The sequence below is a fragment of the Octopus sinensis genome, linkage group LG1, assembly GCF_006345805.1.
Source record: "Octopus sinensis linkage group LG1, ASM634580v1, whole genome shotgun sequence".
In the NCBI taxonomy this organism is placed as follows: domain Eukaryota; kingdom Metazoa; phylum Mollusca; class Cephalopoda; order Octopoda; family Octopodidae; genus Octopus; species Octopus sinensis.
The window spans coordinates 113,965,997-113,984,544 of NC_042997.1; the positions used below are offsets into that span (position 1 = coordinate 113,965,997).

Sequence of the window (18,548 nt, forward strand, 5' to 3'; positions counted from 1 at the left end):
TGGGGGCCTAGGTTGGGTTCCAGATCAGCCGTGACTGTCATCAGCCAGGTTTTTCGATATCCATCACATTGCTTTCGCTAACCCTGAAGGGGAGTTGGGGCAATTGCTTCATATGTTGAGTTCCAGATCAGCCTTGACTGTCATCAGCCAGGTTTTTCGTTGTCCACCACATTGCTTTCGCCAACCTTGAAGGGGAGTTGGGGCAATTGCTTCGTAGATAAATTCTCCTGGTTGACGATGGAGGGCATGACCCAGCCAATACAGACGTCTCGTTAGGATGACTTGTTGGAGGGAGGTGATTTTGCACTGGTGACGCACCGAATTGTTGGAGACAAAGTGATGCCATTGGGCACGAAGGATGCGGTGTAGACAGAGGTGATTGAAGGATTCTAGTCGCTTAATATCTTCCACCCTCATTGGCCATGACTCACTGCTGTAAAGGAGAATCGTTCTCCTGCAGTTGAGAATAAAATTATTTCCTTATCTGTATCTTCTAATACATCTCAATGCTTCTAAATCAAACTTTGATTGATGGAAGGTTTTAACATAGACCACTTTAAAACAGGAAGTTTGCATCAGATGACCAGGAGCAGTCTTGGGCAGTTTGGTATTAAAAGGGTTAGTTTGTTGTTTATGCTGAATTTATTATTGGCATGGGGTCTCTGAAAGAGGTCTCAGGGAGTAGCATCCCTGCCTTCCTGAGTTAGTTTTCCACCATATTTGTCAGGACCACTTATGTCTAGAAACTGAGGTTGTGGGTAAGCAGGGTCATGCTCCCTGTTGGAAATCCAGCTCCAAAAAAGTCTCATAATAGCAAAGGAGAAGGGGCACCAACCAGCCCAAACGTTGAGGTGGGCTGCACCTACCTACCTTGGTTGCTATAGCATTGAGGTAGATCCAGCCAAAACCTGGATTTAAAACACTGAATGATGATGATGATGACTTTACTTTTTTTTTGTTTTTGTCTTCAGGTGAGGCACTTAAGCCTGGACTTAATCAGCTTTGTAATAACATCATGGGGTTTCTGAATAGCAAAGGTCTCTATAGTGTTATACAGGTAGGTTGTAAGATTTGATTTTTTAAAAATCTTTTATCTTTTACTTGTTTCAGCCATTAAACTGTGGCCATGCTGGGGCACCACCTTGAAGGGTTTTAGTCAAATGAATCGATCCCAGCACTCAAGTTTTCAAACGTGGTACTTATTCTATTGGTCTGTTTTACTGAACCACTAAGTTATGAGCACGTAAACACACCAACATATATATAAACTGCATTTTAGTCTTCAATGAATTTAAACTGTTGCAATTTGGTTTATGTGTGTCTTTACTATGGTTAATAATTATTCATTAAACTATAAAGAACACTGGAAAAGTGGAATACAGTAATCCTTTGATTATCATGGGTGTTACATTCCAAAAACCCCTGCGATAGGTGAAAATCTGCAAAGTAGAAACAGTATTGTATATTTTTTTAAAAATATTTTTATAATTTGTATATATTTATTTTATTATAAATGCGAAGCAACACCTCAGAGGAATCAATGTAAGATCGATTAATAAACTGCGATAGGTGAACTGCATTATGATGAGGGTACATCAACATCAAAATAAATATCAATGGAAATTGTAGTTGTGATACCTGTGCCGGTGGCACGTAAAAAGCACCATCCGAACGTGGCCAATGCCAGCGCTGCCTTGACTTGCTTCTGTGCCGGTGGCACGTGACCTGCTGTACTTGAGGAGACCTATTGAGTCAAGTACATCAGCATCAAAATAAATATCAATGGAAATTGTAGTTGTGATACCTGTGCCAGTGGCACATAAAAAGCACCATCCAAATGTGGCTGATGCCAGCACCGCCTTGACTGGCTTCTGTGCCGGTGGCACGTAAAATGCACCAACCGATCGTGGTCGCTGCCAACCTCCCCTGGCATCTGTGCCAGTGGCACGTAAAAAGCACCCACTACACTCACAGAGTGGTTGGTGTTAGGAAGGGCATCCAGCTGTAGAAACACTGCCAGATCAGACTGGGGCCTGGTGCAGCCTCCTGGTTTCCCAGACCCTGGTCAAACCGTCCAACCCGTGCTAGCACGGAAAACAGACGTTAAACGATGATGATGATGATGATGATTATAGTTCCAGTTTAATTTCACCTACAGTTGAATCTTTTTTTTCTCTCTTCCAGGTTCTTCTTACCCGAGGTCTTGCTCGGTCCAAACCAGTCTTCAGCAACACATCACTCACAGCTGTTATCACTATAGCACTTCGGTAAGAAGATATTCTGCATACTCTCTATTTACTCTATACTCTTTTACTTGTTTCAGTCATTTGACTGCAGCCATACTGGAGCATCGCCTTTAGTCGAGCAAATCGCCCCCAGGACTTATTCTTTGTAAGCCTAGTACTTATTCTATTGGTCTCTTTTTGCCGAACTGCTAAGTTACGGGGACGTAAACATGCCAGCATCGGTTGTCAAGCGATGTTGGGGGGACAAACACAGACACACAAAGACACATACACACGCATACACACACACACACACACACATATATATATATATATATATATATATACATATACATATATATATATATATACACATATACATATATACAATGGGCTTCTTGCAGTTTCCGTCTACCAAATCCAATCACAAGGCTTTGGTCGGCCTGAAGCTATAGTAGACACTTGCCCAAACAAACTTGTATGACAGTGACATTTGTGTATAGTTAACACATAATATCAATATGAGATATGAACACACACTCACACACATGTACATACACACATATACTATCTCTGTCTCATGCATGCATACACATATGTATATCATGTATATGCATGTATATTTGTGTATGTATATATTTGGCTGTGTAGTAAAGAAGTTTGCTTCCCAACCTCATAGTTCCAGGTTCTGTCCCACTGCCTGGCACCATGTCTGGCAAATGTCTTCAACTATAACTTTGGGCCAACCAAAACCTGTGTCCTTCATATTCAATCTTCTGTAAAAACATGTCTGGTCTTGGGGAAATCTTACCTTGCTTGAAAAACATGTGAGTGTTGGTGACAGGAAGGGTTTCCGGCTATAGAAAATTCTCAACAATTTCCATCTGGCCTGTGCAAACATGGAGATGGAAAGTGAATGACAATGATAATGATTATATATATATATATATATATATATATATATATTTAAAGGCAGATAAACACATATAGGTTTGATGAGTATAGTTATATGATATACAAAAGGTTTTTATGTAACAGTTGTATCTTAACACCTGTTTCGGGTGAACCATAGCATACGCTTTGACCATGTGTATTACATAATAAAGAACCATAATGTAGGTGTATGGAATAACATAAGTTCCTAAAGAGCCATGAAGCAAAGCCATGTCACCCTCATCAGAGGGGTGTGGCTTAAAGCCTGTTTCACAACAGCGTACATACAAGTGTGACTATGATTAAGAAATTTGAGTGTCTTCTACTATGGACCCAGGCCAACCAAACCCTTGCGAGTGAATTTGGTTGTCAGAAACTAAAAGAAACCTGTCATGTGTGTATGCATGTGTGCACGCACATGTGTGTGTATAAAAGTTTGTATATATGTGTCTCTCTCTGTCATGATATCACCTGGTAACTGTGAATGAGTATCATCATCATACAATCATCCTTCATTTCCAATCTTCCATGAAAACGTGTAGTAGAAACAGGTGAGTGTTGGTGACAGCAAGGGCACCCACCTATAGAAAGACTGCTTCAACAAATTCTGTCTGACCTATGCATGCATGGAAAGATGAATGTTAAAATGATGATGATATATATATGTATATATATACGTCCAACCCATGCCAGCATGCAAAACGGACGTAAAACGATGATGGTGATATATGTGTTTATGTATGCACACACACACACACACACACACATGAATGTATTTTGTTACAAAACTACTTTATGCTAATACTTAAAGCTTTGTGATTTCAGACCACTGTTGGCATCCAACTTTTCTGAGAACCTCATGACAATGTTTCTCCTCCATATTCTGTCTGTTCCTGCAGTTATCTATCACATTAATATGCATTCTCAAGAGGTAAGCACATTTATTTCACATACGGGATTCCATACAATGTAATGCGAAATGAGCTCAAATAGAAGACAACTCAGGAGGGTCACGTTTTAACAAATGTATTAGTTTAATACTTAAAAAGAAGGGGAAATATTTTGACGTTTCAGATGATAGTTCTTCACCAGACAAAAAAAAAGACACACACACACTCTCTCACACAATGGGTTTCTACACAATCTACCAAATTCGCTCACAAGGCATTGGTTGGCCTCAAATTTTAATAGAAAAGCTTGAGAGGACCTGTTGAGTTGAGTTAAAGCAAAATCGTAGCTGTGGCCAGTGCCCTCTGACTGGTTTCTATCCAAATGTGATCGATGCCAGGGCCGCCTGACTGGCTCCTGTGCTGGCAACATGTAAAAAGCACCATCCAAACGTGGCCGATGCCAGTACCCCCTGACTGGCTCTCATGTTGGTGGTACATAAAAAGCACTTTCTGAACATGATCGATTCCAGGGCCGCCTGAATGGCTCCCGTGCTGGTGGTATGTAAAAAGCACTATCTGAACGTGATTGATGCCAGGCCTGACTGGCTGGCTCCTGTGCAGGTGGCACATAAAAAGCACCCACTACGTTCTGCTGAGTGGTTGGTGTTAGGAAAGGCATCCAGCTGTAGAAACATTGTCAGATCAGATTGAAGCCTGGTGCAGCTGCTGGCTATCCAGACCCCAGTCAAACTGTCCAACCCATGCCAGCATGGGAAGCGGACATTAAACGATGATGATGATGATGACTTGCCCAAGGAGTCACACAATGGAACTGAACCTGAAGCCACTTGATTGCACGTAAAAAGCACCCACTACACTCTGCTGAGTGGTTAGCGTTAGGAAGGGCATCCAGTTGTAGAAACTTTGCCAAATCAGATTGAAGCCTGGTACAGTTTCCTGGCTTGCCAGTCCCAAGTCAAATCATCCAACCCATGCCAGCATGGAAAGCGGACGTTAAACAATGATGATGATGATGAATCTGTCAAAATTCATCATTATATTCTACAAGACAAAAAAGGACGTTTAAGAACAACAGACATACTGACAATGTACTCATTAGCCCTTATCATCAAAATGTTTGTTATATGATTTTGTTTAAAAAATCCTTTTGCTTTTGTCTTGCAGTGTATGAACACATTAGTAACACATCGTATCTTTAAACGGTGTCTTGATTTATTAACCAATGAACAAAGTACTCGCATAGTGTTCAATTCATTAGAAGGAAACTATGCTCTGTGCCTTTTAGGTAAGTGTTTCAAATAAAACTTATATATTTCTGGATAGATTTTTACACAGAATCAGACTAAATACTTTGTCCCTCCTGCTGTAACTTGCAGAGTTAGTCTTTCCTAAGACTAACTCTGGAAATTAGACTTTGGCAGTATTGCCTGTTGCTCTTTTTTATTTTACTCTCTCTTTACTCTTTTACTTGTTTCAGTCATGTGACTGTGGTCATGCTGGAGCACCGCATTTAGTCGAGCAAATTGACCCCCAGGACTTACTCTTTGGAAGCCTAGTACTTATTCTAACGGTCTCTTTTGCCGAACCACTAAGTTACGGGGACACAAACACACCAGTATCAGTTGTCAATTGATGTTGGGAGGATGAACACAGACACACAAACATATACACATACATATATATACATATATACAACGGGCTTCTTTCAGTTTCTGCCTCACAATCTACTCACAAGGCTTTGGTCAGCCCGAGGCTATAGTAGAAGACACTTGCTCAAAGTGCCACACAGTGGGACTGAACTTGGAACCATGTAGTTCATAAGCAAGCTACTTACCACTCCTACACACCTATTGTAGAACTGATTTAACATTTTTAAAAATATTTTTTTACTGGCTTCAGTCACTTGACTTGTGGCCATGCTAGAACATCAATGCAAACGTTTTTAGTCAGTTATATTGACTCCTGCTTAGTCTGATCTCCATTTGAATCATTTCTATTTGTCAAATGATGAAGTTCCTTCACATAGTGTTTAGATCAGTTTATACAACTAATGTCATATATCACTGCTCACTGTATCAATTTATACACACACACACATATATATTATAAGTTAGGGTATCTACGAGATACCACCATGCTGAAAATAGCAGCTGTGATCTGACTATAAAACCACCTTAATTGTCCATATATCAACACAGAGAGAAAACAAAGAGACAAGATGAGAGTTATCCAGTAATTTTTTACTAGTTTCATCTTGTCTCTTTGTTTTCTCTCCGTGTTGATATATGGACAATTAAGGTGGTTTTATAGTCAGATCATGGCTGCTATTTTCAGCATGGTGGTATCTCGTAGATACCCTAATTTATAATTTTAATAATTATTACCTTTGAAGGTTATTTTTCCCATGACCACTTGATAAAATCGTTTTATTTTTAAATTAATGAACTTATCCGTATATATGTATATATGTGTATATATATATATATATATATATATATATATATATAGAGAGAGAGAGAGATTTGTGTGCATATATCCATGCACCTATTGTTATGAATGGAAGTAACACTATGTATCTCTGCTCACCACATGGATTTACTCACACACACACGCACACATTGGCATTAAGAAAGGCATCCAGCTGTAGAAATGATGCCAAAGTAGATATTGCAGCTTGGTGCAGTCCCCTCACCTGCTGGCTCCTGTTGGAATGTTCAATTGTGCCACCATGGAAAATGGATATTAAAGGATAATGATGACATTTTATATACATATACAGGAAGGACTCTACTGTCGTTAGACGACAATTGAGGGTTCGACAGTTTCTTACCGGACAACCACACACATGATTTGTTTACAGTGATCAAATGTTTGTGTAGACATAAGCCAACTCCCTCCATCTTATTAACATTACCTGTGCAGGTGCAATGGGTGCCACATGTCAGATGTCTAAATAATCGCAGAGCAATGTGAAATGAAGTGCTTTGCTCAAGAGCACAACACAACTGAATTTTGTTGAAGCAAATTTTCTTTGGCTTAGGGTTAGGGTTAACCTTTCTTGTTCTGACATGTTTCCATGTTTTCACAGAATATTAGAAATGAATGACATCATTTGTGTGATAGTAGCACTCACTTGCAACTACCATGTGAAAACAAGGACACACAGACACACATATATATGATAATCTTCTTTCAGTTTCTGTCTACCAAATCTACTCGTAAGGCTTTCGTCAGCCTGGGGTTATAGCAGAAAAATACTTGCTCCTGCTGCTCTGCTGTGGGACTGAACCTGAAACTATGTGGTTAAGAAGCAAACTTATTAACCACACAGACATACCTGCACCACCAATTAAATACTGTTTTTTTCTTGTTGTTTTTATTTATAGCTAATCTGGTACATCTTGGCTATACTGAAGTTGAGGTGAGTTTTTACAGTTTTCAGTTTTCACCCTTTTTTCAGTGTCTTCATCCATACAAGCTAAGTTACTGAAATAAAAAAGTAGAGTTGTTTAGGGTTTCAAGTACACTTCTTTCAGAAACATTTTTTTCATGATCAGAACTGTTGAGGCATGGAATAAACTTTCCATATCAGTTGTTAGAATATTGCATTCTTCAAAAATTCCATGCTTCTCTAAATTCACCAACAATACTCTTGACCTGCGTATGCACCCTTTCATTTTATGACCCTTAACCCTTTCATTACCAACCCAGCTGAAATCAGCTCTGGCTCTGAGTACAAATGTCTTATTTTCATAAGTTCTGAATTAAAATCTTCCACCAAACTTGAGTCACAACAGAAATACGGTATTGAAAAGGTTAAAATATATAATGGAGAAACAATTCTTAACCCTTTCGATACCAACCTGCCTAAAACTGCCTCTGGCTCTGTAGTACAAATGTCTTATTTTCATAAGTTCTGAATTAAAATCTTCCACCAAACTTTAGTCACAATTAATGTTCCTAACACTAGCTGAATGATAACAAAGTTATTTTACTGAATTCTTTGTTATGTTTAAAGTAATTGAAAGAAACATAGAGCATCTCAAAATAAATACATAACGAAAGGGTTAATGTTCACTTTTTTGTCTTTTTGTATTATTTTCTGTACACTGTGAATGCACTTCTAGCTTTCATTGCTGTCTTTCTTTATTTGACTTCTTTCTCCTTTCTGTCTCCTCTTTTAACCTTTTCTGACTAGTTCTAATGCACCTGAAAACTGTATATAATAATTTCATTAATTCTATTATGTTATTAAGAGTGCTTAAGAGGAATCAGATATAGTATGCAAGAAAGAAGACTGCACTGGTATGGACAGGTGATGCATATGGATAGTGACAGCTGTTTAAAGAAGTACTGACCACTAAATGTGGCTGGAGCTATATTTTTAGTAATATATTAGTAATATTCATAATTATTAAGATATCTAATATTATTATGGAAATTTTATTACTTAATATGATATATAATCTATTTTCATTAAGTTCATAGCTTGATTAATTGGCAATTATTTTCACATAATATCTACATTCAGTATTATCTTAATGTATTGTTGTATATTTATTTATATATTGCTTTTTTACATTGATTTTTGTATTTTGTTTTAAAATGTTATGCCGTAGATTGACAAATGATTATTTAGTATGAAATATAATTGGTTTATGTTATCAATACATTTTGTTTGTTATCAAAGCTTTACTGCTCATTGATACAATATTTCTTATTTTTCCCAGGGTTTGGTTGAAAATACTTTAAAATTTATGGTAAGATTAATTTTTTTGTTTAAACATTAGTTACCGGACTTACAAAAAATGTTAACTATCATCATCATCAACATCATTTTTTTAACACCCAACTCTTCTGTGCTTGTGTCAGACAAGACTATATTGAAGCAGGGTTTTTTAATGTCTGAAGCCCTTGCTGGTGCCAACTCTCACTTGTTTCCAAAGTTGGTAATAATCCTCCAGTTTGTTGGAAAATGAACAGCCCAGACATGGTTTCACATACAACTGGAAACAAATGACCCTATTTGAATGCACCTTTTGTTTATAGACAGCAAATGCTGTGGGGAAACTCAAACTCTGTCTCTCTCACTGATGCACATACATATATCATCCTTTAATGTCCGTTTTCCACGCTGGCAAGTGTTGGGTGGTTTGACAGGAGCTGGTGATGTTGGGAACTCTAATTGTCTGCATTGGTATGGTTTCTACAGCTGGATGCCCCTTCCTAATGCCAACCATTTAACAGAGTGTACTGGGGGCTTTTTACTATCAGCACCAACAGGATCAGCAAGCAATTTGCCAGACAAAACTCGTCATCTGAGAGGTGGTGGTGGGGGGTTTAGTATTGAAGGGAGGGGGTTTCGTGCCAGTTGAGAGATTAATGGTATAGTGCTACAAGAACAGGTGTCTTGCTGTTGAGTAGATACATTGGATACCCCTGGTGGAAAAGAAAGGAGAATAATATAAAGACAGGAATAGCCATCGTCCTTATTATTAAGGTGGTGAGCTGGCAGAAATGTTAGCACAACAGACAAAATGCTTAGCAGCATTTTGTATGTTTTTACATTCTGAGTTCAAATATTCCTATGGCTGACTTTGCCTTTCATCTTTTCGGGGGTCAATAAAATAAGAACCAGCCCCTTCTCCAAACATTTCAGGCCTTGTGTCTGTAATAGAAAGGATAATTGTTATTATTATTATTGAGTGAGAGAGTAGTACATGCCATCAAAGTGACACTGGGGTAAAATATATGAAGCCCAGTATACCCATCATGATTACCCATCTGATAAGGGTTCACCAGGCACATGCATCACAACCATATGTGTATGACATGGTGATCTCATATCAAAATAAACTGTGCATGACCTTGTAGGTGGGGCCCAGTTAGAATTTTCTTCAGGTCAAGTAGGCCATCCGACTCAAAAGGTCCCTGAATAAGGTTTGTTTAAGAATGGTGAACAAAATACCCATGTTTCCAAAGGTGAATTATTCAAACCCCAAAGAATTCATCTCAACACATGGCTATGATGGTCTCCCACTACTGCTTGTGATCAGAGATGCACATATCGTCAGCCACTAAGGGACATGGTCAACTGGTTACGGTCAAACAACTGACAAGCAAATCTGTGGTATTAAGCAGAATATGTGCTGTAGCCCATCTTTTTATACCAAGACAAAACATGTACTTCATAACACTTCCTATCAGTTAAGATCAGAAACCACGAGAGCCACTGCCAGGTACTGCATCAGGGCTCGTCATCATCATCATCACCACCATCACCATCATCATCATCGTCATCATCACCACTACCATCACCACCACCACCATCATCATCATCTGAGGTTGTGTTGTAACTCTTGGAGTCTTGCATGCATCGCTGGCTTGCTACCTGCAGCCTACGGTACCACATTATCTGTTCTTTTCAACTTTCCTGATTATTCTGGCCATGCCAAGGAGGTAAATCGTTTGTAACAGTTCTACTGGGCACTCTATTCCAATTTCCTTTATATTCCTCTTGGTGCCTTCTGATATTGTCTCCAAGGACCCAACAATAATTGCCACTATCTTCACCTTCTTCTTTTTCCAAAGCCGGGTTATTTATTTTGTACATAAGAGGGTTGTATCTATCTATTTTTACACCTTCCTTCTTGACAGTTTGTGGGTCAAAAGGTTATGCTTAGTCTTTACACCTATTTTGTGTTATTATTTATTGCTATATAATTTATTATCTAAAATGTTATCTTTGTTGTCTTCTCACAAATTCTACTTGGCTCGTATTTTTTCAGAACGTAATGATATATTTATTGGACAGTTGTAAAAAATATGTCCAAAGCAAGAAATCGAACCTGACATTGTGGCACCCTGTTTTAGGTTGGTTCTCCCAAAACACAGACCAAAGGTCAGTAGTGTTTGTTGTAGTAAATGCACTTGTGCATTTGTTTGTAAGTTATTGCGAGTGTGCCTTCTTTTTATGTTGTGATCATCAGACCATAAATCTTCCATAAACTTAAACATCTAGCAATCAACATTATTTACATTTGATGGATATTTGTCCTCATCTTGTTTGTTGTTAACACGTTTCGGCTGATAAACTCTCCAGACTGCATCAGGTATCTTGGGGAAATTTCGGTATGGAGGAAGGATAGGAAAATATTAGATTTATAAGCCCTAAAATTCACTCTATAATTTCTGGTGGGCATATGGCGTAGTGGTTAAGAGTGCGGGCTACTAACCCCAAGATTCAGAGTTTGATTCCAGGCAGTAACCTGAATAATAATAATCATAGTGGCGAAGAAGAAGAAAAATACCATAGGGATGAGAACCCAGGTTTGAAATTTCCCCATGGCACTTGAAGGCTGGAGGGTTATCAGCTGAAACGGCAAATATCCGTCAAATGTAAATAATGTAAATAATTCCTCATCTCTTAAATATAGAACTGTATTATCTAGCAATCAAGTATTTCAAAGGTCAATAAGGCTGGCCTTCTTCAAGGGCTTGTGTAGGGAGCATTCTTCTCTATTGAGACTTCTCCGTATTGCTTGTCAGATATTATAGCCATAAACTGTTCCAAGAATTATATGTTCTCTAATGCTGAAGATTATTTGCCAATGTAACATGGCAGTCCTGGTTTAGGATGAATGTTGCTGTAATTTAGCCTCAGGAGGCGTCGTTTCCAACTGGCTATACAACACAATCTGTGTCCTTATATTTTTGAACAAAGGCATTTAGCACCCCCTTTCATTTCAAAACACTATCTGTGTATCACGATTTCCAGGTTATTTCCTGTCATTAGCACGGAATAGTTGTTTGGCTAGATGAAGAGAATTGTACTGATGAAGGGAAATCGCAATGCACAAATATTGTTTTGAGCTGTGTGGGAGTGCTAAATGCCCTTGTTTGAAAATATAAGGATACAGATTGTGTTGTTTAGCCAGCGGGAGACAATGTCTCCTGGGGCTAAATTACAGCAACATTTGTCCTAAACCAGCAGTGCCATGTTAGCAAATAATCTTTACTCGAGAGTACTGTTGCTGAATATCTCTCGTTGAGAAATTTACAGAATTCACATGGTTTTGATTCTGTTGCTTGTGACATTGGGAAAGGCATGAATATCACAACTTCTATAAATTTTGATTTATTATAAAAACAATTAAAATTCACATTTTCAGGGAAGAAGGAACAGGAAGTTCCAATTTCTTCAAATATGTTTCATTAATATTATACATATTTTAAGTGTTGAGCTGGCAGAATTGTTAGCATGTTGGACAAAATGTTTAGCGTCATTTTGTTTGACTTCACGTTCTGAGTTCAAATTCAGCCAGGGTTGACTTGGCCATTCATCCTTTCAGGGTCAATGAGATAAGTACTAGTTGCATACTGGGGTCAATGTAATCAACTTACCCTCTCTCCCTGAACTTGCTGGCCTTCTATTGTAATATTTGTAAAAGTCTGAAACAGATATAAATGAATATCAGTTCTTTATTTATTTATTATTTTTTTGTTAAAGTACGAAATTTCAGACAATACAGATATTTGTGTAATACAATCATCATCATCATTTAACGCCTGTTTTCCATGCTGGCACGTGGCTTGGTGGTTAGGATGTTGGACTCATGATCGTAAGATTGTCGTTTCAATTCCTAGACCGGGCGATGCATTATGTTCTTGGGCAAAACACTTCATTTCACCTTGCTCCAGTCCACTTAGCTGGCAAAAATGTGTAATCCTGTGACAGATTGGTGTCCCGTCCAGTGGGGGGAATATATACACCACTGAAACCGGGAAATTGGCCCTTATGAGCCTGGCATGGCTCAAGAAGGAAACATTTAGTTTTTCATTCTTCCATGAGTTGGACACTAATAAAATATATTTTAGGGAACTACAACTTTCTGTTACTTCTACCTTGAAAATGTAAATCTTAATTGCTTTTATAATTAATAATCATTCATTACAAATATCTTTTTTTTTTTTTTTGGAGAAAAGATTGTTTGCCAACATAACATGGCAGTCCTGGTTTAGGATGAATGTTGCTGTAATTTAACCCCAGGAGACATCGTCTCCAACTGGCTATACGACATGATCTGTGTCCTTATATTTTTGAACAAGGGAATCTAGCACCCCCACTCAGCTCAAAACAATATCTGTGTATCACGATTTCTGGGTTATTTCTCTTCATCAGCACAATAATTGTTCAGCTAGAGGTGGTGATACACAGATTTTGTTTTGAGCGTAGTGGGGTGCTAGATTCCCTTCGAAAATATAAAGATTACAGACCATGTCATATAGCCAGCTGGAGACAATGTCTCCTGGGGCTAAATTACAGCAACATTCATCCTAAACCAGGACTGCCATGTTATGAAGGTAAAAATCTTTACTCCAAAGTACTGTTGCTGAATATCTCTCATTGTGAGATTTAAAAATAGTAATTTCCATCTTTTTTTTTTTTTTGGAGAAAAGATTGTTTGCCAACATAACATGGCAGTCCTGGTTTAGGATGAATGTTGCTGTAATTTAACCCCAGGAGACATCGTCTCCAACTGGCTATACGACATGATCTGTGTCCTTATATTTTTGAACAAGGGAATCTAGCACCCCCACTCAGCTCAAAACAATATCTGTGTATCACGATTTCTGGGTTATTTCTCTTCATCAGCACAATAATTGTTCAGCTAGAGGTGGTGATACACAGATTTTGTTTTGAGCGTAGTGGGGTGCTAGATTCCCTTCGAAAATATAAAGATTACAGACCATGTCATATAGCCAGCTGGAGACAATGTCTCCTGGGGCTAAATTACAGCAACATTCATCCTAAACCAGGACTGCCATGTTATGAAGGTAAAAATCTTTACTCCAAAGTACTGTTGCTGAATATCTCTCATTGTGAGATTTAAAAATAGTAATTTCCATCTTTTTTTTTGTTTTTAATTTTCTCTCTTCAGTTTACATGAAGCCATGCCATATGTTGTGAAACAACTACAGCTTCTGTGGAGTAGCAAAATGATTCGATTACTGTTTAATGAATTGCTGGAGTATGTTGATGCCAATAAACAAACACAACAACAGACCAAGTCCAGTGCCTCTTCACCAACTAAAGGTGAGCATCTTAGGTTTCCACTTTTATCATTGTCACCACTATCAGGATTTTACATCCATTTTTCTTCTGTGTTTGCCTGGATTGGATGGGTTTCCTCTGGTACAGAATATTACTAATTATTGCAATTCTTTATCATTTCCTTCATGAGGTTCTGTTTCTTGAGATGAGTTTTATACTACTGCCTCCAGGTCTTCTTTGATCCTTCTTTTTCATTGGTTCCTTCAATTTAGATTACTCAACACTTCTTTACCCAATATCATCCTCCATATACACCTCATGGCCATCCCAACTCAGACTTTTTCCTTGCCACACTACAACTGACTCCCTTCATACCCAGTTTTTCTCAACTATACCCATTTTTTTTAGTGATCACCTGATCACAGACCATTGTACCCTATCAAGGGTCTTCCCCAAATCAACAACTGCTAGATATTGGGGCTTGCAATTTGTGAAGAATTTCTCCTGTAAGTTATCTCATTAAAAAGAGGGAATCACTGATACCTATCCTGGCACAAACCTTAAACCTCCATTGCTCCTAAACCAATTCCCTTCCTAATCAATCATACTACAACTCTTTTTCTATTTACATTTATAACCTGGTACGTCAGTTTCATTCCTCTTTATTGCCTCTCACTTGAGCATCTCCTCTGTTCTTGCAGCCAATTGATGAGGATACTGCTGTACCAGTCATTAAGTGTGATCCATTCCTGTACTTTTTAATTATCCATGTATATGACTAGTGTATTTACTACATTGTTGGATAATTTTCAACTTCTCAGCAGCTATCTCTGGTCCTGTTTTTTTTTTTTCTTTCTGCCTTCATATCCCTGTGAAGGCACATGGCCTAGTGATTAGAGCAGCTGACTCGCGGTCGAGGGATCACAGGTTTGAATCTCAGACCGGACGATGTGTGTGTTTATGAGCAAAACACCTAAGCTCCACGTGGCTCCGGCAGAAGGTAATGGCGAACTTCTGCTGACTCTTTTGCTACAACTTTCTCTCACTGTTTCCTCCTGCATCTTGCAGCTCATTTGTGATGGACCGGTGTCCCGTCCATGTGGAGAACCTATGCGCCAAGGAAACCAGGAAACCGGTCCTTATGAGCCAGGCATGGCTCAAGAAGGAACTTCATATCCCTAATGGTCAACTATATCAGTTTCACTAGTTGGTCCTTCCATTGGGTCTACTTGGAACAGTCCATCTCTCTCCCACCTTCACTCTTCATTAACCTGTCTTAGTAGCATTTCCATACTCCTACATCGCCCCCCCCCCCCTGATATCCTGATTCCTACTGATACACTGCCTTGCAATCCAGAACAGCTCACACCTCTGATAGCAAACAATTGTTATTAGTGGTGACCCTTTCAGTGCAGGTATCACTTAAAAGCACCCAGTCCACTCTGCTGAGGAGTTGTTGTTTGGAAGGGCATTCAGCTTTAAAAATCTTGCCAAAACTGACCTCACCTGTGCTTGTGCCACTTAAAAATCACTAAGTCCACTCTGCTGAGTGGTTGGTGTTTGGAAGGACATCCAACGGTTAAAATCCTGCCAAATCAGTCACAGAAGTCTGGCTCTTGCGAAACCATCCCACCTATGCTAGCATAGAAGGCAGACGTTAAAAGATGATAATGATCATGATATATATATATATATATATATATATATATATATATATATATCATCATCATTTAACGTTCGTTTTCCATGCTAGCATGAGTTGGACGGTTTGACCGGGGTCTGGGAAGCCAGGAGGCTGCACCAGGCCCCAGTCTGATCTGGCAGTGTTTCTACAGCTAGATGCCCTTCCTAATGCCAACCACTCCATGAGTGTAGTGGGTGCTTTTTATGTGCCACCGGCACAGGGGCCAGAGGAGGCTGGCAAACGACCACGATTGGTTGGAGCTTTTTACGTGTCACCGACACGATATATATCTACACATACACATCATTGTCATTATTTAACATCTATTTTCCATGCATGGAAGGTAGCCATTAAATGACGATGATGATGTTTAAGGATATGTCAACCCTAAATAAGTGATCAATGTTCCAGCCATGATCATCTCCCCTTCGATCATTCATAAATGAGCCTTAGTGTTAACACAGCAGTTTGGACCACCAAATTTCACTTTTCAAACTAAAACCCAATGAAGAAAGAATATCCTTTACAAAAACCCAAACTACTGTCCACTTTTACACTGTTTTTGACTATTTTCTAACCAGCAGAATTGTCTTTTATTTTTCCATGTTTTACTTGTTGCAGTCATTTGACTGCGGCCAGGCTGGGGCACTGTCTTGAGGAATCTTAGTCAAACAAACCAGCCCCAGTATTTATTGTTTTTGAAAGCCTGGTACCTATTCGATCAGTTCCTTTTGCTGAACTGCTAAGTTATGGAGGTGTAAACACATCAACACTGGTTGTCAAGCAGTGGTGGAGGATAAAGAGACAGAAAAACCCCCCCACATACACACACATACTCAATTCATACATACATATATATATATATATACATCATCATCATATATAATAATAATAATAATGAAATTATTGTGTACAGTGTTCAGGTGCACTACAACTCATCAAAGGTGCATGTATAGTACATAGAATTGTGTACAAAAGACAGGAAAGTGAACAGTGTATGAGTCATGGTATACATGTGTGCATGGGTATGAAGGGGTGGGGTATCAGGTGTAGAGTTGGTGAATTTCAGGAAGCATGGAGGTTTTAAAGGATGCAGTGTCTTGGCAACTAACAACTGATGCTGGTAGTTTGTTCCATGCTTCAGCAACTCTGACAGGCTTCTTTCAGTTTCTATCTACCAAATCTACGCACAAGGCTTTGATCGAACTGAGGCTACAGCAGAAAACACTTGCCCAAGGTGCCACACAGTGGAACTGAACCCAGAACTATGGGGTTGGGAAGCAAACTTTTTGTCACACAGCCACACCTGCATTTTTTTTTACGTCATGGAAGAACACCTCCTTTCTGTAGATGATGTGCATTCATAACACGTGCAATTCACCTCTGTAAGGAGAATTCAAGATACTGTGATGTTTTGACCATATTTTGTGTCTCTTCAGTTGAAGCTGCTCCCTTATTAAACTTCTCAGGTGGAAGATGAGAGGAGTCCCTATGATCTCTATAGGTTCTCCCAGTTTGGTGATATTGATGTGGTTGATCTTCATCTTATTCAAGATGAAAGATGTTTGTAAGGAGGAGAGCTTTCTAAAGGTTTACAGTTCTAGAGAAAGGATTAGCAGATAGTTAGTTCAGAAGAGCAGAGGCCATTATAGTAGTGGTAGAAGAAGCAAAGAGAGGAGATAGTGTATCTGCAGGCCTTTGGAAATTAGTCAAATGGCTTCTATGTGTGTTTGTGTGTGTGTGTGTGTGTGTGTGTGTAGCTGCAGTTCTTTTTTTAGAACTTTGTCGAGAGTTTCCAGTTGATCATAGCTCTTAAAAGAAATCCTTTTAAGGAATTTTAGGGGTAGGGCAAGAAATAATAGAATGATTCTGGTGGGGATTGTTCAAATTGTTTCAATATTTTGACTTTCAGTGATTATAAGTGAAGAAAATTCATTTGTTATAAGTAGAATTGTAATATATATTACTAGTGATAAAATAGTTGTAAGAATAAATTTTGAATAATCATGGATGAAAATTAGTTGTTCATCATAAAATCCTAATTGTCCTCGTTGGGGTCGTATATTAAATAAGGCTCCTGTTCTTTGGCAATGCAGATTAGCAATGTTGCGATGTTTTTGTGTATAATAAGGTTGGGGACCACAAGAAATTATCAGAGATTATGAGACTTAACATCTAGAGTAGGTTTGGGGATTTATATTGCTTCCCTGATATGTTGTGTGGTGATTGAATCTTCATCTTTCTGAGTATTTCCCTTTCAGATTTTAATCGAAACTCCTTCACTCAAATGTATTCTTTTACTGTGAATGAGTTTAGTAATCTAAAAAAGATTGGTAAGTTTTATTATTCAGAGACGTTTCTAGTTGCCCCTCACTTAATACACGCACCTCAGTGTTTCTTTATTTTAGACTTTTAACCTTTAGTATCTGTTTAGTTTTTGTTGTTGTTGTTGATGTTGTTATCTTCACTTTTCTTCCACAATCAAGGTGGTTATTCCTTTATTTAGATTTAATTGCGTAACCATGACACTTGAGAAAATTTTAAAATTGTTTCCATTCCTTTACCTGCTTCACTTCCTGTTGGTATTTCTTTGTTAGAGTTCTAATTACTAATCTCACCTGAAACCATTCTGCAGCTAATTTACTTTATATACTTGAAACAGCCTTAGATTAAAATAATGATATCATAATATATAGTGTGTGTGTATATATATGCCAGTTGGATTGCCAGACATAGTGTTT

General features: G+C 38.4%; 1 protein-coding gene across 1 annotated transcript in view; it reads left to right on the forward strand.

Annotated features, from left to right (window-relative positions):
* Positions 1-18,548, forward strand: part of LOC115213207 (ubiquitin-protein ligase E3B) — a 64,503-nt gene that overhangs the window by 18,019 nt on the left and 27,936 nt on the right. The window contains exons 9-16 of the mRNA XM_029782145.2: positions 972-1,057; positions 2,185-2,267; positions 3,984-4,089; positions 5,234-5,354; positions 7,456-7,490; positions 8,800-8,829; positions 10,858-10,970; positions 14,011-14,165. Of these exons, the coding sequence (XP_029638005.1) occupies positions 972-1,057; positions 2,185-2,267; positions 3,984-4,089; positions 5,234-5,354; positions 7,456-7,490; positions 8,800-8,829; positions 10,858-10,970; positions 14,011-14,165 (729 nt within the window). The remainder of the gene's footprint in view (positions 1-971; positions 1,058-2,184; positions 2,268-3,983; positions 4,090-5,233; positions 5,355-7,455; positions 7,491-8,799; positions 8,830-10,857; positions 10,971-14,010; positions 14,166-18,548) is intronic.